Source organism: Doryrhamphus excisus, linkage group LG14 (assembly GCF_037039965.1).
Source record: "Doryrhamphus excisus strain RoL-2023G ecotype Guam linkage group LG14, RoL_Dexc_Guam_v1.1, whole genome shotgun sequence".
In the NCBI taxonomy this organism is placed as follows: Eukaryota; Metazoa; Chordata; class Actinopteri; order Syngnathiformes; family Syngnathidae; genus Doryrhamphus; species Doryrhamphus excisus.
The window spans coordinates 15834191-15854974 of record NC_136370.1 but is presented as its reverse complement, the minus strand read 5'-3'; the positions used below and the strand labels follow the sequence as shown (position 1 = coordinate 15854974).

The following is a 20784-nucleotide window of genomic DNA, read 5'->3' as shown; positions in this document are numbered from 1 at the left end:
CTGTGTATATATGCCTACTGTATTATATGCTGTGTATCTTTTTAATATTTGCATTTTTTAAATATATGTGAATGGCCTAGGAAATGAGAGTGAATTTTTTATCTTTATTTATATATATTTATTTTTTCAGATAATATATTAAATGTTTGTAATATTTTGTATTTTTAATAATATATCCTGTGTATATATGCCTACTGTATTATATGCTATGTATCTTTTTAATATTTGCATTTTTTATATATTTGTGAATGTCCTAGGAAATGAGAGTTAATTTTTAATGACATTACCAAATCCCAACTAAATGAGGGAACAACAAACTACACAACATTGATTGCCTATCATGTACTGCATATGCATGCCACCTTCTGTGATCTTGTCCACGATGTCTTTTAAATCCAGTATGATGTGGGTGACCCTGTGCCCAAGCCTTGTTGGCCATGTGGGAATACCTTAATATAAGCTGTTTCATCAGCATCTGTTACATCACTCCCCTTAACGCCACCATTTAATGGTAGCACAGGGGACTTTCTAATTGCGGAGCACTGAGTTCTAAAGGGATGTCACATGTAGTGAAACGGACAGGCTGGCTTACCATCTGTCTAATTATGCTTACATTTTCAGACGTCACCCAAGGATTAATCACACCGCACAGTAGACAATATTATCTTTATTGTGGAATATAAATTTTATAACATCGTAAGGTACAGTACTGCACACGATAGGAAGCTTATGAAATGACACAAGACTGTTTGAAATGACAACTATTGAACAAAAGCACGGTCGACACACAGAACGTACAAACACAGCGACCTTCACGCCAGTAGACCTGTGCACAAACTACATTTAATCAACCTCTGAAACAGCAAATTAAAAGGCAGGGGACCAGGCATATGTAAATATTGAATCAATATTACATAATAAGAGCTTCATGTGATAAGAAGTGGCTGGAGTTGTCATAAAAAAAACACACTGGATTATCTGTCATCGCTTGCATTGTACATTCTTAATTTATGTCCCCTTAATAACACGTTGCAGCGGTATATTAAATCATATCTACAACAGAAGTGTGGTTTTAAAAAAGTATGTGTAAATAACGTCTTCAGAGCACTTGAAGAGCAAGTAGGAAGTAGGTCTTCCTGATCACTGCTACCATTGAGATGTGTCACAGTTTTCTATTAACGGCACAGATGCAAAAGAAAGGCTTTGTCAAGTTTACCATTTGGCAACACAAGCTGAGTGATAAAAATAGATATGCTAATATGTAACCTCTGTATCATAAGTATATATGTAACTGAAAATAATTTAGCATTCTTGACAGTAATTCAATTCCTTCTCTAAATCATACATTCATAAAGATTTGGCATTTTAGGCACTGTAATAAACTCTGTAGTAAAGTGTTTTATTTCGCCATAGGGAGTAGGAGTTGTCGAATTTGAAGAGGTAAGTGCCGTCGCCCGGAAAGTCGTGGGTGCCGCCGTACACGGACAAGTGGCTGTCCTGACGGTATACGGGTATAACCTCCACCAGGTTGGAGTTGCTTTGGGCTTTGGAGCCTTTCTCCACATCGCCATTGGTGACGGGAGCTGCAATGGAAATGACAAAAACCACAAAGTCAAGACATTGTGTGTGTGTGTGTTTTTTTTTGAAACATTACACCGCCAGCTGACCTTCTAGCTCCTCCTCTTCGTCTTCATCGTCACTTGATTCGCTGATGTGCACGGTGATCGCCCGACTCGTGACAGGAGTCCAATCAAAATAGATACCGAATCCGATGTCGTAGCCGTCTGTAGCAAACTCCCAGCACACCTTTTTGGCTTCCGATACAGTGGGCACGTGCACGGTCATGATGTCGCCTCGGTACACCGTCACCACGCTATCTTTCTCCGTTCGTAGCTTGGCCTTGAGGTCTTTGAGGGCAGCAGATGTCCATGTCGACGGGGGTTTCAGGGGCGGCATCTCAGCTGCGGGAAATAAAAGTACGATATTTCAACCTGTGTCCTGCATGAATCAAAGCATCAAACATGACAACAGACTAACCTTTCATCTCAGAGGCGAGGGGAAGGTTCCCCGCACTGTTCTTCTCACCCTGGTCCCCCGAGGCAGTCTCAGCAGGGGCCTCGTCGTGAGCCTCCAATTCATAAACAAGACATTTATACCGTAAATATCACATTAACATGCATATTAAATTACCTCCTTTTCCTGCTTAGATGCATCCATATCGGCCTGTTTTGAAGGCTGGCTTAAGTTCTTGGAGAGGTCTGTGTTTTGGAGGCTAAAGTCAACACATAACATATTAATAGCACCTAAAAGCACAAACATGGAGAAGGTCCACACACCGGCTGCTCACCTGTCCGTCGGGTTGCTCTCGCAACGTTTGGAGGTTGTTCCCGGAAAAGACGAGAAGGACAGCGAAGACAGCCGCGAGTGGAGCTGTGATGTGGCGTCCAATCTCTCCATGGCTATAAAGACAGGACAAACATCACAGTGTGCGTTGGCTGAGAAAAAGATGAAGCCCCGCCCCTCCTTATGACAGGGAGGGACAAACCAACAATCTCCTAGCGAGAAACTGTGAAATAACAAGTCTTCGCCACATTTTTATTTATCGCTTAATCGAGCTTATTAAATATTATAGAAATGATGCGTTAATGGGCCTTTTGTTTTAGTCGTTCAAAACCGATGACATTTTAGCAGCATGGCAGCTTGCTAGCTAACACAAGCTAGCATAATTGAAAAACACGAGGATTTGCAAGCAGCACATAAAGTGGACACAAAATTGAGCTTACCACGATACAATGCCACAAATGTGACAACTTTGGACGATTTGAGTCCAACTCAGGCCACCGTTACACAGACGTCCATTTCGGGGGGAGTCATGTGACGGATGTGCTGGGAATTTGGATACTTCCGTGTTTCCGTCCAAGTCGAACATCAAGCGTAACTATGCAGTAAAAAATCATCTTCTCGCGATATTTCGTGTAGTATGTATTATCTCGCTAAATATGCCATATGTTTTGTGTTAAATTGTTCCCAAGTACGTTTTCTTCTAGTCTTATATTGTTTTATTAATGTTAAATTGTTGATTTTCGTGATTTTGAAAAAAAATCTATAGTATCAATATCGACAAGGACCCATCCATAAATGTGCTGTACAGTCTGTTGCTATGACAACATTATCACGTTCAAATTCAACAGGTTATTTTTTTTATTTTCAAATTTATGCTATCAAATAAACGACACACTCCACAGTGACATTTTTTCAGTTTTTCATTATCATCCATGCTTTTAATACAAATCCAAGAATGAACTGTACAAGTATGTACAGAAATAATTTCCAAATAAACCAGGAAGTAAAATGAGTGCAGCACAACATGTTGCAAATAAAATCAACATTCATAGAACTAAAACATAAACACTGTGTATCTTAAGACTAAGATATTTCAGTAGATCCCAAAAATGTGGATGGAACAATTGATTAAAAAAAATAAAAATGAAAGCAGCGGTGTGGAAACTTGCTAACAATTTTGACGGCTTGAAATCCAACCAGGAAAAAGAAAAAAAAAGAAAAAGCTGCCCCTCATATAATTGCGTTGGGCAAGCCAGTAACCCTTCAAGTTCCTCGAAAGTGCTGTAACTCCACATTTAACACAAATGTTACACATTTAAAAAGGTATTTACAGTAAATACCAAAGTAGATGTACTATGAATCCAGGCTGCACAGTTTGATATTACTATTGACACAAACTAGGATGAGAGAACATTGTAAACATTAATTTAATCATTTTCTGTGCCGCTTAATCCTCACCAGGGTTACGGGGATATGCTGAAGCCTATCCCATCACACTCAAATTCATACCTATGGACAATTTAGAGTCGTCAATTTACCAAACACATTAATGATTACATGTTTATCTACTGTGTAGAAGTCAACAAAACCCTTCAGTCTTAGTTCATTCATCCCTTTCATTAAACAGGGTCGGACATTGTTGATAACCGTAAAAGGCACTGCAACGGAAGAGGTGAGCTCAAACCGCCATGAGATGATGGTTATTTACACCAGGACAGTTATTTGCTCAGTTACTCCTCTCCTTGCCTCCACTTTTGGGACTCCTCCTGACGGGCATCAGGGTGAATCTGGTTCCTCATGCCACCCAAGACGTTGGAGGTGGCCTCTGTGGCCATAATAAGTGGTTTGACCACTGCGGGCGGCAGCTGACGAAGAACCCCACCCACTGCTCCGGTCATACCGCGTTGTTCATGTTCCCGGGTGGCCGTGTCGTAGATGGTCAGCGCCGTGTCTGTGATTCCCTGGAGAAGAGCACAAGAAGCATTTAGCTTGAAGAAACAGCATTTACGATATAAGGTCCCATACTATGCTAAATTTATTTGTACTTTTATAACAGTAATACATGTCCCAAGAGCACATTTATGTGACTTCTTTGTAAGAAGTACTACGGGTACATGTAAAAAGTGGATTCAAAAAAGCACTTCTTCGAGCCAGGCATGGACAACAATGTCATTTGCATTAAAACTACACATACACACAAAGGCGTGTTCCCAGGTGGGCTTTTTCAAAGCTAGTTTGGTGAAAAAAAACAGTATAAAATGTGACTTTTACTCGTGTTACTGTTGAAAAAAAAACAGTAAAAATGTGACTTTTACTCGTGTTACTTCAGTTGTGTACCTCTTTCACAACAGTGTAGGCTTTGGCTACACCTTCTCTCAGGTCAACAGGCTGATGAGCCAGTCCATAGTGGGAGAAGCGTTTTATCCTTTTGTTGTCTCTCTCATTTACCACCGGCGACACCATGTCATAGGCCGTCTCAGCTGCTGCCTAAAAAAACAAAAAAACAAAAATGACACAAAGCAGAATCATCATCATCATAAAAGCTTGTCATCTAAATGTATTTTTCAGATGTGTGAGAAATGCCAGATTACCTGGATGGTCCGCACCATCCTGTTGGTAAGCTCCAGTGCAGCCATCGCTGTGGAGGTTCCAAAAGAGGCAGTTCCGCGCTGAAACCCACGCACGATGCGGCCGTCCTTCCTGTACTGCTCAATTGGGAGCCACACCAAGTCTCGAAATCCCTGAACTGAACAAAACATTTATGATTTGGGCTGCATATATATATATATATATATATATATATATATATATATATATATATATAAATAAATCGGACTGATCCGCGCTCTATGGCATATTATGAACCACTGACAGAGAGAAAATGGACTTATTTTACAACATCTTAGCACTGCAGAGTATAGTATAATGACCTTTCATTACAAACATTAACTTTAATTATCTGTCATACTGTATATAGTGTCCATTTATCCATAAAAGTAGAAGGCTGTATTTACCCAGCTGGACCAGCGAGTGAATGGGCCCCACACCGCCCAGCAGCCCTGGAAGCTGGTTTTTCTTTATGTCAGCCAGCCACTCATTAATTGCATAGGAAAAGAGCTTATCCACGCCCAATAAACTGCAAGAAAGAGACATTTCAAACTGAAAAAATCATGTGATTAAAATATACACAAATATGGTTCTTCTGTCCAGAGTGGGGGTGCGAGGTGGGGTACACCAGGCAATCAGACATACAGTAAGTCTCCAATTATTATTATTATTATTATCTAAACATGCATGTTTTTGAACTATGGGATGAAACACTGAACGGGGAGGTCCAAGTCAAGAGTCAAGCACTCATTCTACTAAATAATATACAATTCTGCTCAACAAAACTACATATTTCTATCAATTCACTTACCCCTGTCTGTAGCACAACTGTCTCAGTTTTAGCTCTGAACAGTTCAGCTGCGTCAACCCGATAACGATCCCTGAAAATGTTCCCTGGGGAGATAAAACAAATGATAAAAGTTGATTCTAATGTGAGTTAACGAATAGAACGTTCTCAAAGCCCGGTGAGAGGCCCTACCTGCTCCAGGGAGACATGTTTCCCATGATAATCCAAGCGAATAGGAACCTCAGATGTGAATCTGAACTCCCTGTGGAAGAAAAGATGAGTCAATATGGAGGCTACTTTAATCTATGCATAGCTTTGATGTTTATTTTATTTGGTCATCTGACGGCAACCTAAAAAATATGGGCTGGTCTGAGAAGGAAGTCGTGGAGGCGTCACTGTCCTCCTCCTGGCCGTACGTGGAATACCCATTGTGGCTCATGCGTCTCTGAGCAGGCACCGAGATGATGGGTGCCGGGTCCTGGCTGGTGCCGGCATGCTTGGAGAAGCTGCATGAAATCTCCGGGGCGGATGATTTCTTCATGGACATAGTTACTGCAGCAGAATGAAAGATTTTATTTTATGTCAGGTTTTATTTCATGTAAGCTCAGAGTCGGTTCAATAATTTACCGTCTTGAGTAGGGGGAGAGAAAAACTCAACTTCTGTGGAAAGACTAGTGAAGAAGTCTTTCAGGAAGAACAGTGCATCCTTAAAATCAATAAAAACACGTCAGGCATATTGTTGACTTCGCTGCAGTTTATTTGTCTTTGTATTGAATTGGTGGGAGAAATATTTTACCTGATCAATATTGAGGCGCAGAGGCATCAGGGAAACACGCAAGCAGCACTCCTGTGGAGCCTGGCCAGACTCCGGACACATATGCAGCGCCTTTATTGTTAACTGAGGAACAGCAAACAGGAAATGACATTACATCATACTTAACAGGTAAGTACACTGTTCATTCTAACTTACCATGTTAGAATGAGCCTTGCGAGGCATTTCCTTGCTCGAGTACAAATAGAGGAACTTATTCATCTGGGAGCTAGCCAGCCTGTCTCTGATCTCCAAGTCCTGCACAACAAACACCTGTCGGGATACTGGCTGGTCCGCTGGTGAGCTGGAGGTCATCTGATCTTGTGGGTACACCTCATGCTGAAATCGTACCTGAGGAGGTCAAAAACAAGGTGGTCAATCATGGTTATTTGTCAGTAGTGTTGCATTGCACCACATTGTTATGTATTGTTAGACTGCAGATTAAAAGAAAAAAAAATCAAATTAATAAATATATTTCTAAAAATCACTTTGCTGAGTTGGATCTCCATCAAGACATCAGGGTTCCTTCCTTTTCCGCCTCCTGTACGTCCTGTTACTCTAGCCTGTCGCACCGGAGTTTGGGACGGGGAGCTATGCGGAGTAGAACTGCATCGCAAAGATAGAATAGTAAAAAAAAAAAAAATCATAATTTGAATTTTCCATTCATATTTCACAATGCCGTTAAAAGCTTACCCTCGGCTCCTGGCTGGAGAAGCTGTGAATGTCACACCGCCAAAATCTTTGCCACCATAAAGGTGCCAAACAACAGAAATCTCCTTGATCAGGTATCGAACCTCAGGGACGGGGAAATTCAAGGCCCCACGACTGGAGTCACTCCTGTCCAGAGGTTGACTGAAGTGATCGTATCTGATTTGTACTGGCTCAGAGATGAGAAGCTTTACTACTGGCTCCTGATTGAGGTCCTGAAAGACAAATTTGCTTGTAAAAAGTAGCATTTGTGGATCATCATGTATCCCATTCATCATCCTCAACAGTTTATATATTTATAATATTAACACATATGAGAAAATGTTCCAAATAAAATTGTGACACGTGTTCTGCACGCGGCTTCAAGTACGTGGTGTTCAACTTGAAACTTGTATGCGAACCTCTGCTCTTGAGCCGGGTGTCTCCAAAATACAGAAGTCGTCTGTCTCTTGTGCCAGGTTTGGAACAGGAGTGATGAGAGGAGAGTGGAGAATAGGATAAGTGGGGCTTGAATCCTGGTTTGCATTCCCACTCTCATCTGGGAACAGGAACAAGTCGGAGCGAGGAGGGTCGTGATCATGATTCCTCTCCTCGTGTGCACCTGATCATGCAAGAGTAAAATTAAGATATTTATGATTAGAAGTAATGAAATAACTGCAAATCAAATGCTCACCATTCTGTTGCAGCCCTTGTGTATGCTGGCCATCAGTCTCCTCCATTGCTTCGCTCATTAGATCCTGCAACATCTGCTGCTCAGTCTCGGCCAGCAGGGGAGTTTGAGCAACAGGTCGACCAGGAAACTCTGCCTGTACAAACATAAGCTCACACTAAGTACACTATAAAAGCAAAAGGATTTAGCCATGTGACCACGGCACCTAGGGGTAATAAAAATGAGAGCAAATACACTTGGGTTACCCCTCTGCAGTGATAACAGCTTCCGTTCTTCTAGTAAGACTCACTAAGGTGAGACGGCCTCGCCATCTCGAGTTAATGCCGAACATGTTTGGTGGGTTCTTCCCCACCAAGCTTGCCTCTATAGACCTCGCTAGTTAGAACAACAAGCTGGCAACACTAAAGCTAAATAGAAGTAGAAGAAGTAGATCTTAGGGGTTGTAATGATGCCACTGCTCACCTTGGTTCTTTGTGTGGAGCTGCTTTGCCTGGTCTCTGGCTCTGCAGGAGGAAGCAAATCCCCATAGCTGGCTATGTACTGGATGAGGTTCATGAGTGCAGCACAAGAGTCTGCGCACGTTCTGATGTGGATGACATCACTTGAACATCGAAGCTCAAATCTTGGTTCAGACTAGCATCAAAAACACAATGAGAAAGTGTGTGAAATATTACATCTCTATTAAGAAAATTCATTTAGGATTCAAACGCTTACCAATTTTCCATCCAAGCCGGGTTTGACGGCTATGATCCTCAGCTCCAGAGTTCCCATGTCCACTACTTGAACATAGTCTGTAAAAAAAAAAAAAAAACCATGAAGGCAAACATTGGTTGAAAAGCTCATTGAACATTTCAAACAGTCGACATCAAGGGTTGACTTACCACGTGCTAAATTGACAGAGACGGCGTTACACTTGTCTGACAGAAACAGAGCAGCTTCATCCAAAATGATCCTGCAATTAAGTCATTGAGTTAACTCCTCAGTGGAAACAGAACTTCTAAAGTTCCTCCAAGTCACGTCATACCTGAGCGTTGAGGAGGAGTGATCTAATGACACGCTGCTAGAGATGCTAAATGTTTCCACAACAAGCAGTGCTCTGAGAGGTAAATAAAGAGGTCTGCCCAGAGATAAACAGATACAGTATTACAATACATGCACAAAGCAACAAATATTTACCAGTCTACTGCGTACTTCACCTGTAGTCAAGAGAGCAGCTCCATAAATGTAGATGCAGGGTGCTCACAGATGTGGGAGGAGCGTACCCCAACACAGGCTCATCGGAAACATTCAAAAAGTCAACAATCTGTCACAAATAGATGATTGATTGGTTTCCATGACTACATTATGTGAGCTATAACGCATTCCGATATGAGAGTAGAGCTTACCTGATCATACCAGCCCATGTTGGGAGGGACCACTCTGTGTTGGACCGTTGCGCCTCTCACTCCAACAGCAACCAAGAATTCCTGCATAGAGAAAGAACATTAACACGTACCTTTAGCTTTAAACACGGTAACAAAACACAACATGCGTGCTTGAACCCTCATCCCTTTAAGTCATCAGCGTGCCTGTGAACTGTTACCAATGCCAACAGCCTACCTTGACACTGCGCTCTGCATTCTGTGACGAGATCTTGACAGCAACAGAGACCATACTGTGGGACTCCAGACCAATACCCTCGGAGGGAGTAGAGGATCTCTCAGGAGCCAACTCGGATTGGTAGATGGTTGGTTCCAGCCAATGCGGGTGTGTCCTGCATGGCAACTTGATGTCTGAGGTGGAAGGACTTCCCTCGATAAGACCTGCATACATTCAACAGTAACACTTGTAAGTGACATTTTGGTCACATCAACAACTTAACAGTACAGGTGGTTACCTTGGTGATACATGGAGCCATTAGTGGTGTGGAAGCAGATGTAGTGCTGGTCTTTGAAGCCCTCATACTGCGTAACACTGAACAGGACTGCGTTTTTCACCTCTAGCCAGAATTCGCCATGTTTGTTTTTTAGTAGCGTTTTATCCTCCTTCTAGAAAAAAAGACTCAAACTTGAATGTGATTCAAACAATGTGCAAGTAAAGTAAAGTGTACCTTTGCATTCGTTTGAAGAGCTACTAGGCCATGATTGACACTGATGATGACAGAGAAGAGGCTCTGGGAGCTCTTATTCTGAGATTTGGGCTTTTTCTTTTTGTGGGATCTGAAGCCTCGGTCAGAAGAAGGAGAGTAGTAGTGCATGTTCTCTTCTTCGGAACCACTGCTATCATCTGAAAGAGAAACAAAAAACATGTCAGCCAGTAATCAAGAGACAACACTTTAGTGTGGAGTATATTCATGATTTTTTTTAGCCGTCTCACCCTCAGGTCCTGTAGAGCGGAACTGGTTGAAGCTGTCTTTAGTGTAAGTGTTGATTAACTGACTGGCCACAGACAGTCCAACACCATATGGCATGCTTTCCACAGTCTCCACAGGTGAAGGAGCAGTGGGCTCCCACAGTAATAGATCATTGTTTATTCTGTAATACAGATAATATACAAATGCATGTATGTTAGAGAGTATGGTCACAGCATACGGGAAGCAAAAGATGATTAAATCCTCAATAGACCGTCATTAAATGACTATTTCCTTGGTTTTTCATTTTAACCAAGTATAACAGAAGCACCATCACACAACAGAATTGTGCAGCTTGTTATGGCAGAATTACAGAACGTATTTGCTTGGCCCAAACACTTTGGAAATATATTTTAACGAATGATGGAAACAATGTCATCACAAGAAACTTAGCATCCAATCAGATCCTTATGCTTCTCAAAGCCATTAGAAGGCAGATTTACTGATTGAGTGATGTAATCATTTTTGTCCTCAGTTTCATTAGCAATTGGGCTCTGTGTTATTATTTCTGAGGATAATTACCTGTTGTGTAGTTTTTCATAAAACGTTTTGCTGGGTAGAGTCAATTGCACATTGGGGAAACACAGTTCAAGGACAAAACGGGAATTGTTTGTGGTTTTCTCTTGGAATTCTGTCATCTCAGCAACATCACCAGGTATGACCATCTGAAATCAAAACAATTCAAAACATGGCAAAACAATGTCTTCCTGGGCAGCAAAAGTGGTAGTCATGTTCCTTTTCTTGGCGTAATGACTTTCGTGACTATTGAGACACGATGCTTTGTTTTTACACACCTCTTCATTCTCATACATCACCCTACGGGAAGAAAAGGGCGATGGTTCTGGTTTTCCAAAGTCACACACATCCTTCAGTGAATGAGCAGCCCCCTCCTCTTCTTCCTCCTCAAGTGAATGGTCCTCAGCCCCTTCGTCATCCTCAGCCGCCACCCGCTCAAGGATTGAGTGGACCGCAGTGGGGTTCATTTGTAACACAACACTATCGGGAGACGTGTGCAGTCAGTTGAAGGTGGGACACATAAAATTGAAGGTAAAAACCTACCGTGGCCAATCAAATTTCGCACTCTCAGATGTTGTCATGTCACCGTCCATGGTGTGGGACACTCTGAGGAAGCGGGTGGGTGCTTGATCCGGCTCCTCTTGGAACCTGCCTGTGGAAAGGAAAAGAGGTGGGAAAAATCTGATGAGACATTCAGAGGACAATGGGGAAAATGCATTCTGATGACTTCTTACCAATAAGCTCCCTGAAGGTGAGCTCCATCTTAGTTTGATCCGGAGTGCTGCCACCCCTGAATTCTGTTTTGATTTCCAGGTCTTCCAACTCCAGGTGCAGTACCTCTTTCTGCAAAGACTTTTTGAACCAAGGACCCCTTTCCTGATCGGAGCGCAGATCAGGAATGGGAAAGCGAACTGCGAGTCCCAGTACCGGGGCATTAACGGTGAGTGACACATGACAGTTGGAGGGTGTGTGGCTGTCATCGAGAAAAACCTCAGCAAAGGCCTTATGCTGCAAAAAAAAAATATGAAAATCATCATGACACAAAGGTGGTCATCAATCATTGATTCGCCATCATGTACAACAACCAGCCACAACCTTACCACTTACGACACAAAGGACATAAAATACAAGACCTACATTTAAAAATGCCTTTACAAAAGATCAGTTTTGACTGAAAATGTCAATGTACTGTAAGCCGCTGTAGTTTAACTGCTGTACTGCTTATTTAGTTACATAACTAATATTTTTTTTGAATGAAATCTGCTCTAGATTAGGTTTAGCAAGGCTTCTCACCAAGCTGACATGTTTACTGTAGGATGTGTACATATGTGAGGCCATCATCTCCGTGGTGGCTAGCTTCTGGGGCTGAAGTACAGAGTTGAGACGGTCCACAATGCTGATGTCGAGCTCGGCACGTACAGGGCCCAGCTCCACCTGCATGTCAGCTTTTCTGGGGATGGTGCTGAGCCGCACCTGGCCGCCCTGCACAAATGCAAATTTACGTAAGTATGAGTGAGCACTAAGACAAGTGTGCAGACAACTGCTTGTCGTGAGGGTTCCCTTTTTTTTTTAAAAAAAAAGAGCATTTACCTGGGGGCCTCTGCGCTCTGCCTGTTTATAAAGCATGTGAAAGCAGCTGCTAAGCGGCGTGTTGGTACTGGCTGCTGTGTCAAATGTCAGGAGCTGTGTCGTGACAGAGATAGTATGTGAGTACCATGCGAGGCAACCAAAAAAAAAACTGTGTAGAGCTGCAAAATGTGCCGAGCTCAGCGTTGCATCACTGACCTCAGTATACTGAATGCCTCTCTGAAAGCCACCAATTACGCTCTCTGACGGGAATAAACACTCCAGCAACTCCATTTGGTCAATGGAGACATCAGTGCAAAAAGTCCGCAGGCTGGATCCCTGACAGTGCTCGTAGTTTATCTTCAGCCCCTGGCCTACAAATCTGCAGATATAGAAACAGCATGTCGAGAGATTTTTAATGCTCCTACTAGGAACATGACTTTGTTCAACCAGTGTACAGTGGAACATTGAGGTCAGACTTCGTTCCAGGACGTTGGTCGACTTCCTATTGGTTCATATTTCAGAATAATGTTTGCTAGGCAAGGCAAGATTTTAACATTCTTAAGTCATAAGTCAACTGTAAAAATAGGTTAGCCACTATTAAAATGTAGGAAAACTGCACTTTTTTGCTTATCATCCACAATCTTTATGTAAGACATGAACACACATCTCTCTCTTTTCGGGTCTTCTAAAGATATAAAAACAGATAAAAACAGATAGGACATTAACACATGTAATGGGAGACACCTTTGCCACCTGCAAAGACTGCTATTAAAACACCTCCAAAGAGGATTTATGGTAATAACAGTACATTCATGATTACATGTAATACTTAAAAGTATTTAGCCATATTTTGGTCCTTTTAAACCATTACCTGAACTTGCCATGTGGGCGCATTGATTTCACACCATAAGCAATTTTACAACTCAAAATAGAAAGACCTATGTGTTCATGTCTCATATGAAGGATGGTAAATGATTCCAAAAGGGCTCCAGAGGTTCCACTGCACAACATAACAGAAAAGGAAATGGTAAAAAGAAAGTGCACCTGAGGTGGTCTTGAGGACAGGCCTGATTAAAGACTGGTCGAGACTGAAGGAAGGCGGTGGGGGCTAGCTGGCTGGGTCCCACCATGCTGAAGAAGTGTGCGGCCATCGGGCCCAGAGGACTGGGGGAATCATCCGGTGGTGGCAGCGGGTCGATATGGAGGACTGAGACAGCCAGGCTACTAAGTGTCAGGCTCAACATCAACTCTGGCCTGGACTCATCCCCGTGGGTTTTGGATGGATGTGCTGAAACCAAGTAAGATCAGCGTGAGAACACATAATGTCAGCGTGTTGAGATGAAAACCATAAGCAACGAATGACTAAGTGTTTTCACCGAGTCAAACACAGTCTCCCACAGCAGACAAGAACATGTGGAAATAAACATCATCATCTTTGGTTTGAGTGGGAAAATTGCCGAGACCACACACACATACTTACAAGTTTGTCGTAACAATGTTTGAGGGAGTTGGGAGTCTCGTGACTGCTTTTCTCTCTGTCGTGGTACGTCCATGTAATCGTCCCACAAAGCCTACGGCCACAAGACCAAAATTATAACACACAACTTTATTAGTTTAAACAAAAAACAAGAATAAACTATGATGACCTAATTTAGTCCATGAACCTACACTTTAATTAGGTGACACTTTCTAATTGAGAAACATGTGTTAACACTTACGGTTGCATTTCCTGAGGGGGATTCTCCTGGGGATGCAGAGTAGTTGCTATTGAGCGACAAGTCCAAATCCACAGTTGGGGGGTCACCCAGTGGTGGGAGTGATGACAAGCTGTGAGACATGTCCATGTCAGCCATGGAGAAGAAGACATCATCTACTCCATCCATAGGTTTGTTAAGAGGGGAAAAAAAAGAACAATCATTTTTTAGTAAAAATAAATGACACCTAGTGCTTTGCTTTTACCTTAGCTTTTGGGTTTGTTTGTTTTTTTAAATATGTAACATTAGATGGGTCGTTGTCATGGATCACATAATACACAATGTCAGCAGATGATGGAACCTCAGCATGAAACCAAAGATCTCCGTTCATTGAGCACCAAAGGATTAACTCTATGAGTGTTTTGCTTTTACTGACACTTATCTCCAGAAACAATCACAATTTGAGGAAAAAAAGCATCGCAACTGTATCTCTCCAAGTTTCTGGTGTATGTAAGTGATGGGAAGAAGAGGTCTCGCTTGCTTGGGGAGAAGCTGCTTGACAGCACCTTCATGAGTAGAATCTTTACGGCCCAACTTTAAGACAATCTGTCTTTTTAGGAAAAAATATCATCTTATATTTGGTTCAATTTCGATACAATGTGACTTATTGTGCCTGCCCTCTTCATTAGCTTACTATTACACTTGTTGTTAAAATGGTACTTTGTAGCATACAATGTGTCTGACCATAACAAATGATATCCAACGTAAACAAAACAAACAAAAAAAAGCTTTAGTTAGAAACCTCGACTGGACACAGTTCGGGTGGTCTGGCTCTCAAAGAGGTCGGCATCTGGTCCCGCTCTAGCCGTGTCCTTCTTCAAACAGCGGTTTAGTTCCATATGGAGTCGGTACTCATCCTCTTGCTGCATGGGTCGACTCTTTCTGTCCTTGGCCCATTCTTGTGCACCTTCACACAAAAATTTAAGAAAAGCTCAGATCATGTACAAGAACATGAGTCGGTTTCCTCAGCTGAATACTCACCTTCATTGGAAAACGCTCCAAACAAGTCCAGAAGCAGATGAACTTGGCGTGGTGACAGCAGAATAAGCAATGTGTCAATGTGACCTGCGACATCCAACTGAGATGCAAAGAAAGATCTATAAATAGCACTGTCCAAACCTAATTACAAACATTCTACAAAAGAGATGGCTGACTTACCTTTGCTCCAGGCATGGTTCGGTTGTTTTTCAGTGTAAGGGACAGCTCAATTTGACCGCAGAGACTCCCTACTTGCACAGGTTGAAAGGGCGTGGTAGAGGCTAATGTCTCTGTGAACTGCGGATGTGGCTCGCAAATGATTTTGGGATTCCAGCTCGGTGAGAGTTTTGGCTCGGTCTCCTGTCAAACAAGACAAGAGTTTCAGAATGACGGCTACATGCATGCCACTTGTTCATGCTAATATTCAAATTCAAACCGTTGGAGGAGGTGAAGATTTGAAACCAGCTCGAGACGTGTCCGAGAATTCATCCCAAAATATAGTGATGCCCTCCATCTGTAGCCTTTTGTGTGCAAATGTGGTTGGCTGATGCACGTTCACATTTGAGCTTTCCTCGCCCGTTTCATCAGAGTAAAAAATCCTAGAAAAATCAGTTTTTTTTAAAGACATCTACAAAGAACCCAGAAAAAAAAAGCTTTGAACTAGATAACCTCCATCACATATACTGCATTTCAAAGACTTCTGCCATCTTGTTTAAAATAGCTTTGTTGGCAGAAATACAACACATTAGAAATGATTAAATCTTACATTTTAAAATAAATCCACCCATCTTCTATGCTGAAGCCTATCCCAGCTGACTTTAGGCAAAAGGTGGGGTACACCCTGGACTGGCTGCCAGCCAATCACAGGGCACATATAGACAAACAACCATTCGCACTCATACCTATGGACAATTTAGAGACACCAAACATGCATATTTACCTCAATTAAAAAGTCTTACTATATTTTTTCCTAGTACCACATGGATACTAACATTGTCTCCACTTACCTGTTAATGCGTATCTCAAGAGCAATTCCAGTTTTGGAATTTTCTGGAATGTGTTCAACCCTTAGAACCGTATCTAAAAATGTCACTTTGACTCTTCTCAGTACTACAAGAAACAAACAACAAAACATACATACAGTGATAAATTTGTGCACATATGATCTCGTACGAGGGTTCGTACTCAGGAGCAGGTGCCTCGTGTACAGAACCTGTTTCTATAGTTTCTGCAAACTTTTCCAGTCCTTCAAATGGCTGAAAGCTCTCTGCCATATCATCTGTGAGTTTCTGGCTCAGACACTCTTTGGCCAGTTGCATGCTGCTCGTCATGAAGCTGGACCAGTACATGGGCTCGGTGGCAGATGCTGAAAAAGAAAACAGCCAGAGGTGACACATGGTAAAAATCAATGTGCAACAAAATAACATGTTTCTGAAGTGGTCTAAGACTGTCTTACCTATTCTTGGTCTTGGTCTAAACACCATCTCCAAACCTTTGACCTCGAGGGCACAGTTTTCCTGCAGCAAAGCTGCCCACGGGACGGTTAGGGAGATCGTCTGAATGAATCCCACTATGATCTCAAAGGGAGCATCTGCCGTCTCTAGAAGCTCATTTAGAGACTGACAAGACATAATGTTGACTCTCATGCCAGTCAGTGCGATTACACGTTACACAAAAGAAAGCAACATACCCATTTATCCAGCGGTACTTGTGCCAGTGATCCAGTGCCTTGATAGAGATCTAAACTGAGCTGATCCAAACTGAGTTTTTCCTGCAGAAAGTTGCCAAGGTACCGATGCAAAAGGTACCTACATGCCCGCTTCTTAATGGACTCCGAAAATGGCCAAGGCATCTTGACTCAAGTGTATGTAGTGCAAAGATGAGGCAAGTTTGTTTTTTTTTTTAAAGCTCTTTGCCCAAATGCAGTTGTTGTCAAAAAGGTTATATATGAAGCACTGTTATGTCATCCTGATGACTGTAAAAAGTCAAAAAAGATGAGCTCAGACATCCTTCACATCCCACAATAAGGGCCTCTTTGGTGGATGTGTTGATACCCAGAGACCTGAGAAGACAGTGGCCTGACTCCAGTTTACTGCACCTACACAAAATAAACACATGTAGCGCTTGACTCACGCTGCTAACATCAAACACGTACAGTACTGGTGTTATCATACTAAAACTTAAAAGAGTATCATGTCATGTTACCGCATATTGCACTACACGACTGTCAGTCCAATAGTGCTATCCTTCTGAATGTCCCACTTTACATATGGTGAGGGAATAAACGCACTTACGAAATAGCTTTTAGCATGGCAACAAGCTCCGAGTCATTAACTGCGTGGCAGAGCTGCCACGGCAGGAGATGCACTCACTGCAAGGAGTGACAAAAGCTATGTCATTTGTTAGCCGGCTAGCTAGCGAGTATGCGATTAGCAAGCTAGCCAGCCGCAATATAAAGCGTATAAATCCAGTGAGTCAATATAAGCAAAGATTTACTTGCATACCAGTTAGTTCTCTAAAATACAATGATTAACTCGACAGTGTCGCTAAGTTATGCATATGAACAAAGCCAGTGAATATACAGGTGGAATAATGGACATGGGCTGTTAAATTACCTTGTGAATGTGTTGTTTACAAACACCCTCATGACTCCGCACGAACTGATCCTTCAAACTCATCCGGATGGTAGGTTGGGTAGGTTGGAGCAGCACTCTATGCTCATTAAACATAATGTCTTATTCGTCAACACAGCCTTCAATCTAAGAGTAAGCCAATCAGATCGCGGTTTTGAGCACATCCAGGAGACGTGAAACCAAATGGTTGAAATCAAATTTACACATTCGGGGCGGGACAAATCAGCTGCGTCATTACATGGCGAAGTCACGTAGTATCCGGTATACTTACTTTCTCCGTTTTGAAACGCAGTTATTTAAACACAACACCCAACAACTCACATACACGAATAACATTTTGGAGTTTTTTTTGCTGTTGCAAAAAGTAAAAAGCTTCGAAGGGTCTCCCATCAGGAGGCAGCTCAACCGCCCCCACGGAGATCTCGCTCAGTGGGCTGGAATCTTCCACGCAGGAACACGACTAGCGAGGAGGTGAGAAAAACGAAAGCGTTACAAATACTATATTAATTTCCATTTAAATGCAGTGAAATGAAACGTTAATATCAACCTATTCGTATATTACATTTGTGATGAAAACACATTATACACCGGTGGCCTACACAGCGTGGGTTTGTTTGCTAGCAGATAGAGACGAGAGAACCCGAGGCAAAAAGTAGACAATTACATGAACAAAATGTGTATTAATGTTGAACTGTGTTATCCAAACGTTTGTAATTGCTTTAAAGTTAGCTTGAAGCAAACTGTTATTTCGGTCATCTGGTGCGTTCCAGTTACCTCGTAAATGATAGCGCTTAGATGTAATGACGTCACATAGGAGTATCGAAATACCGTATTGACCCGAAGACTATCCTTTGTTTTTTTTTCTTCCAAGACCTGTGTTTGGAAAGTAGTGTTCAGACAAAGTGAATCATGTTTTCAGTATAATTTTAAACACTATTTCCTTCATTAAACGTACTTAATCATAGACCAGCATTACCACTACTAATATTACTATAGCACTATTACCTTAAAATTGCCCTCACTGTTGTTTGCTAAGATTGCATTCACGTTTGTGGTTCTGTGCCAAATGGTCCGCACCAAATATTTTAAAAGAACAAACTTTTGAAATATTAACTAAAATAAAAAGAAGTAAACTTGGATCAAAGATATTTGCAAACCAGCATCACAGTCAGCTTAGTCAGTGTTTTGCGTTGGTGTGTTACATAATTGCTAAGGTAGAAAATGTGATGGACACAGCCTGGAAAATGAATTGTGGGTGGACTTATAGCTGGTATGCAGGAAACAGACCTCGACACAAATGAGGAAAGACAAATTTTGAAGTTTGAAAAGTGTCGACAATGTTTCCCACAGGACTGTAATCTATTTGTGGCGATGGGTTGCAGGGGTGGGCGTTAGTTGACGTCCTCTGTGATGCATATGTGTGTCATTTTTTTGTATGGACACTTAGGGTGTGAAACAAAAAGTGAGCAAAAACCATCAAAGCATAATAAATACAAATAAAGTTTCTTCTGTTGCCTCTTTTTGTTTTGTTCATGTCACAAACAAGACCGAGCCGCCCGTGTTTTTTAGATGAGTGGGTAGCGCAGCACCACCGACTGCTCCTTGAGAAGCGATACATGATACAGATAAAAAATGAACATTTATGACTAAATCTACTGTACACACTGAGTGTGTGCTTTTAATGAGACACCAGTTGTTTGATAAGAGGTTATAGTTCTTGTTTTGATGACACAGTAAAGTGTGAACTCCAGTGAGTCATTGCTTTTTTTTCTTTTTTTTTATAAATACAAGGAATGGAAGTGGACTACCAGCCCGAGGACTCTATGGTGTCTGCATTCGAAGACGACTGCGTGGTGCTCTGCGACGTCAAGGACATGAGACTGGAGGCGGAGGCAGTGGTCAACGACGTCCTTTTCGCTGTGACCCAAATGCAGGTGTCTAAAAACCTCAGCAGTACATCAGAAGTGGCCTATATAAATGTGGAAACTAGAGAGGGGAACCGCTATTGTCTGGAGCTCACGGAAGCAGGACTGAGGGTAAGATCAAGCAAAAGAAACCAAACAGTCGAAGCAACTTTTCAAGTTTTTCCTAATAATGTGTTTTGTCCATGCAAATAGGTGGTGGGCTATGCTTTTAACCAAGTGGACGAGGACCTGAACACTCAGTATCACGAGACAGTTTACTCACTACTGGACACGCTGAGTCCAGGATACAGGGAAGCCTTCGGGAATGCTTTGCTTCAGCGGCTAGAAAGCCTCAAGCAAAACGGACAGTGATTGTGCCAACAAAGCTGCCACCATGTTTGGTCACATCCATTATACAATGGAATGTCCACCCACCATTTTGCTATAATACGGGGTGTTATCTCCATCACCTCTGCTTTGTTCCATATCATCCAATGCCTCCACGGTAGTTCATTCCTGACTGGTTGCTTGGCCTTGATTGCAACATTCTGCTGTTGACCTTGCTGCGGAAAAATATTCCAGCTCATGCTGCGTATTTGTAACCGTGTGCAAGATTTCTGCATCTTTTATATGACTGCGCTAAAGCTGTGACCTGGTGACTGACATCTGTTCAACTTCCCAAAATAGTTTAAGGGCCAAAGCTTGTTCTCCATACAAATATTCTGCCTTAATGACTGTTTGGTTAGATAAGTACAACATACCTCTTTATCTACTTGATTGAAAAAGATAGAAAATACATTTCAACTTATAATGAAGCTAGTCTGAAGTTGATCTGCATAGCACAATGCATTGAATGACCACAATTTGGCTTTTTATGGTAAAATTTAACCACAGTGGATTTTTTGGGGGGTTTTAAGTTCAAGCCAAACTTTCTTGTGCGGAGTCAGGATGTTGCATTTTTTCCTGTCATTCTTTGCTGCTGGCCTTTCTGCAGACCAATAAAGTTTCAGAATGATGTTTGTGTGTGATAGGAGTGATAACAAAATAACTGAACTGCATATTTTGGGGCATTTTAGTCATTCACAAGAGGATAATTCTTTATTTTCATATTTCAA

General features: G+C 41.9%; 3 protein-coding genes across 5 annotated transcripts; 1 reads left to right on the top strand and 2 right to left on the bottom strand.

Moving 5' to 3' along the window:
• Positions 1-647: 647 nt before the first annotated feature.
• Positions 648-2933, bottom strand: tmed8 (transmembrane p24 trafficking protein 8). The gene is made up of 6 exons (XM_058089992.2): positions 2784-2933; positions 2348-2459; positions 2191-2272; positions 2038-2128; positions 1668-1961; positions 648-1583 (listed from the first exon to the last, which is right to left on the bottom strand). The coding sequence occupies exons 2-6, from the start codon at positions 2455-2457 to the stop codon at positions 1366-1368; spliced, it is 795 nt and encodes a 264-aa protein (XP_057945975.2). The 5' UTR covers positions 2458-2459; positions 2784-2933; the 3' UTR covers positions 648-1365.
• A 301-nt stretch (positions 2934-3234) lies between these two features.
• Positions 3235-17909, bottom strand: atg2b (autophagy related 2B). 3 transcript variants are annotated; one of them, XM_058089981.2, is made up of 43 exons: positions 17748-17909; positions 16823-17230; positions 16589-16751; positions 16346-16498; positions 16140-16242; positions 15569-15731; positions 15313-15492; positions 15136-15232; positions 14897-15061; positions 14119-14270; positions 13881-13971; positions 13445-13688; positions 12617-12779; positions 12422-12514; positions 12125-12313; positions 11566-11839; positions 11375-11483; positions 11110-11311; positions 10838-10980; positions 10282-10439; positions 10016-10191; positions 9803-9953; positions 9526-9728; positions 9312-9392; positions 9123-9229; positions 8951-9043; positions 8808-8878; positions 8641-8717; positions 8389-8559; positions 7930-8062; positions 7658-7857; positions 7242-7471; positions 7037-7154; positions 6708-6899; positions 6534-6635; positions 6365-6443; positions 6088-6289; positions 5930-5999; positions 5762-5844; positions 5358-5479; positions 4935-5089; positions 4681-4830; positions 3235-4304 (listed from the first exon to the last, which is right to left on the bottom strand). In XM_058089981.2, the coding sequence occupies exons 2-43, from the start codon at positions 16982-16984 to the stop codon at positions 4074-4076; spliced, it is 6201 nt and encodes a 2066-aa protein (XP_057945964.2). In that variant the 5' UTR covers positions 16985-17230; positions 17748-17909; the 3' UTR covers positions 3235-4073. The 3 variants fall into 3 exon arrangements, with proteins under 3 accessions (XP_057945964.2, XP_057945965.2, XP_078652534.1); XM_058089982.2 differs by having other exon boundaries at positions 16823-17194; positions 17748-17825; XM_078796408.1 differs by lacking the exon at positions 17748-17909 and adding an exon at positions 17427-17476.
• Positions 17910-17974: 65 nt separating this feature from the next.
• On the top strand, positions 17975-20686 carry gskip (gsk3b interacting protein). The gene is made up of 3 exons (XM_058089997.2): positions 17975-18236; positions 19557-19801; positions 19883-20686. Exons 2-3 carry the CDS (start codon positions 19559-19561, stop codon positions 20039-20041), a joined length of 402 nt encoding a protein of 133 aa, XP_057945980.1. The 5' UTR covers positions 17975-18236; positions 19557-19558; the 3' UTR covers positions 20042-20686.
• Positions 20687-20784: the final 98 nt, after the last annotated feature.

Excerpts from the sequence above, each read along its gene's own strand:
- atg2b (XM_058089981.2), bottom strand. The coding sequence starts at position 16,984 with ATGCCTTGGCCATTTTCGGAGTCCATTAAGAAGCGGGCATGTAGGTAC. Across the intron at positions 15,493-15,568 it reads AATCTTCACCTCCTCCAACG|GAGACCGAGCCAAAACTCTC; the intron begins GTTTGAATTTGA and ends CTTGTTTGACAG. Across the intron at positions 8,063-8,388 it reads GCTCCACACAAAGAACCAAG|GCAGAGTTTCCTGGTCGACC; the intron begins GTGAGCAGTGGC and ends ATGTTTGTACAG.
- gskip (XM_058089997.2), top strand. The coding sequence starts at position 19,559 with ATGGAAGTGGACTACCAGCCCGAGGACTCTATGGTGTCTGCATTCGAA. Across the intron at positions 19,802-19,882 it reads TCACGGAAGCAGGACTGAGG|GTGGTGGGCTATGCTTTTAA; the intron begins GTAAGATCAAGC and ends CCATGCAAATAG.
- tmed8 (XM_058089992.2), bottom strand. The coding sequence starts at position 2,457 with ATGGAGAGATTGGACGCCACATCACAGCTCCACTCGCGGCTGTCTTCG. Across the intron at positions 2,129-2,190 it reads CATCTAAGCAGGAAAAGGAG|GCTCACGACGAGGCCCCTGC; the intron begins GTAATTTAATAT and ends TATGAATTGGAG. Across the intron at positions 1,584-1,667 it reads CGAAGAGGAGGAGCTAGAAG|CTCCCGTCACCAATGGCGAT; the intron begins GTCAGCTGGCGG and ends TTTCCATTGCAG.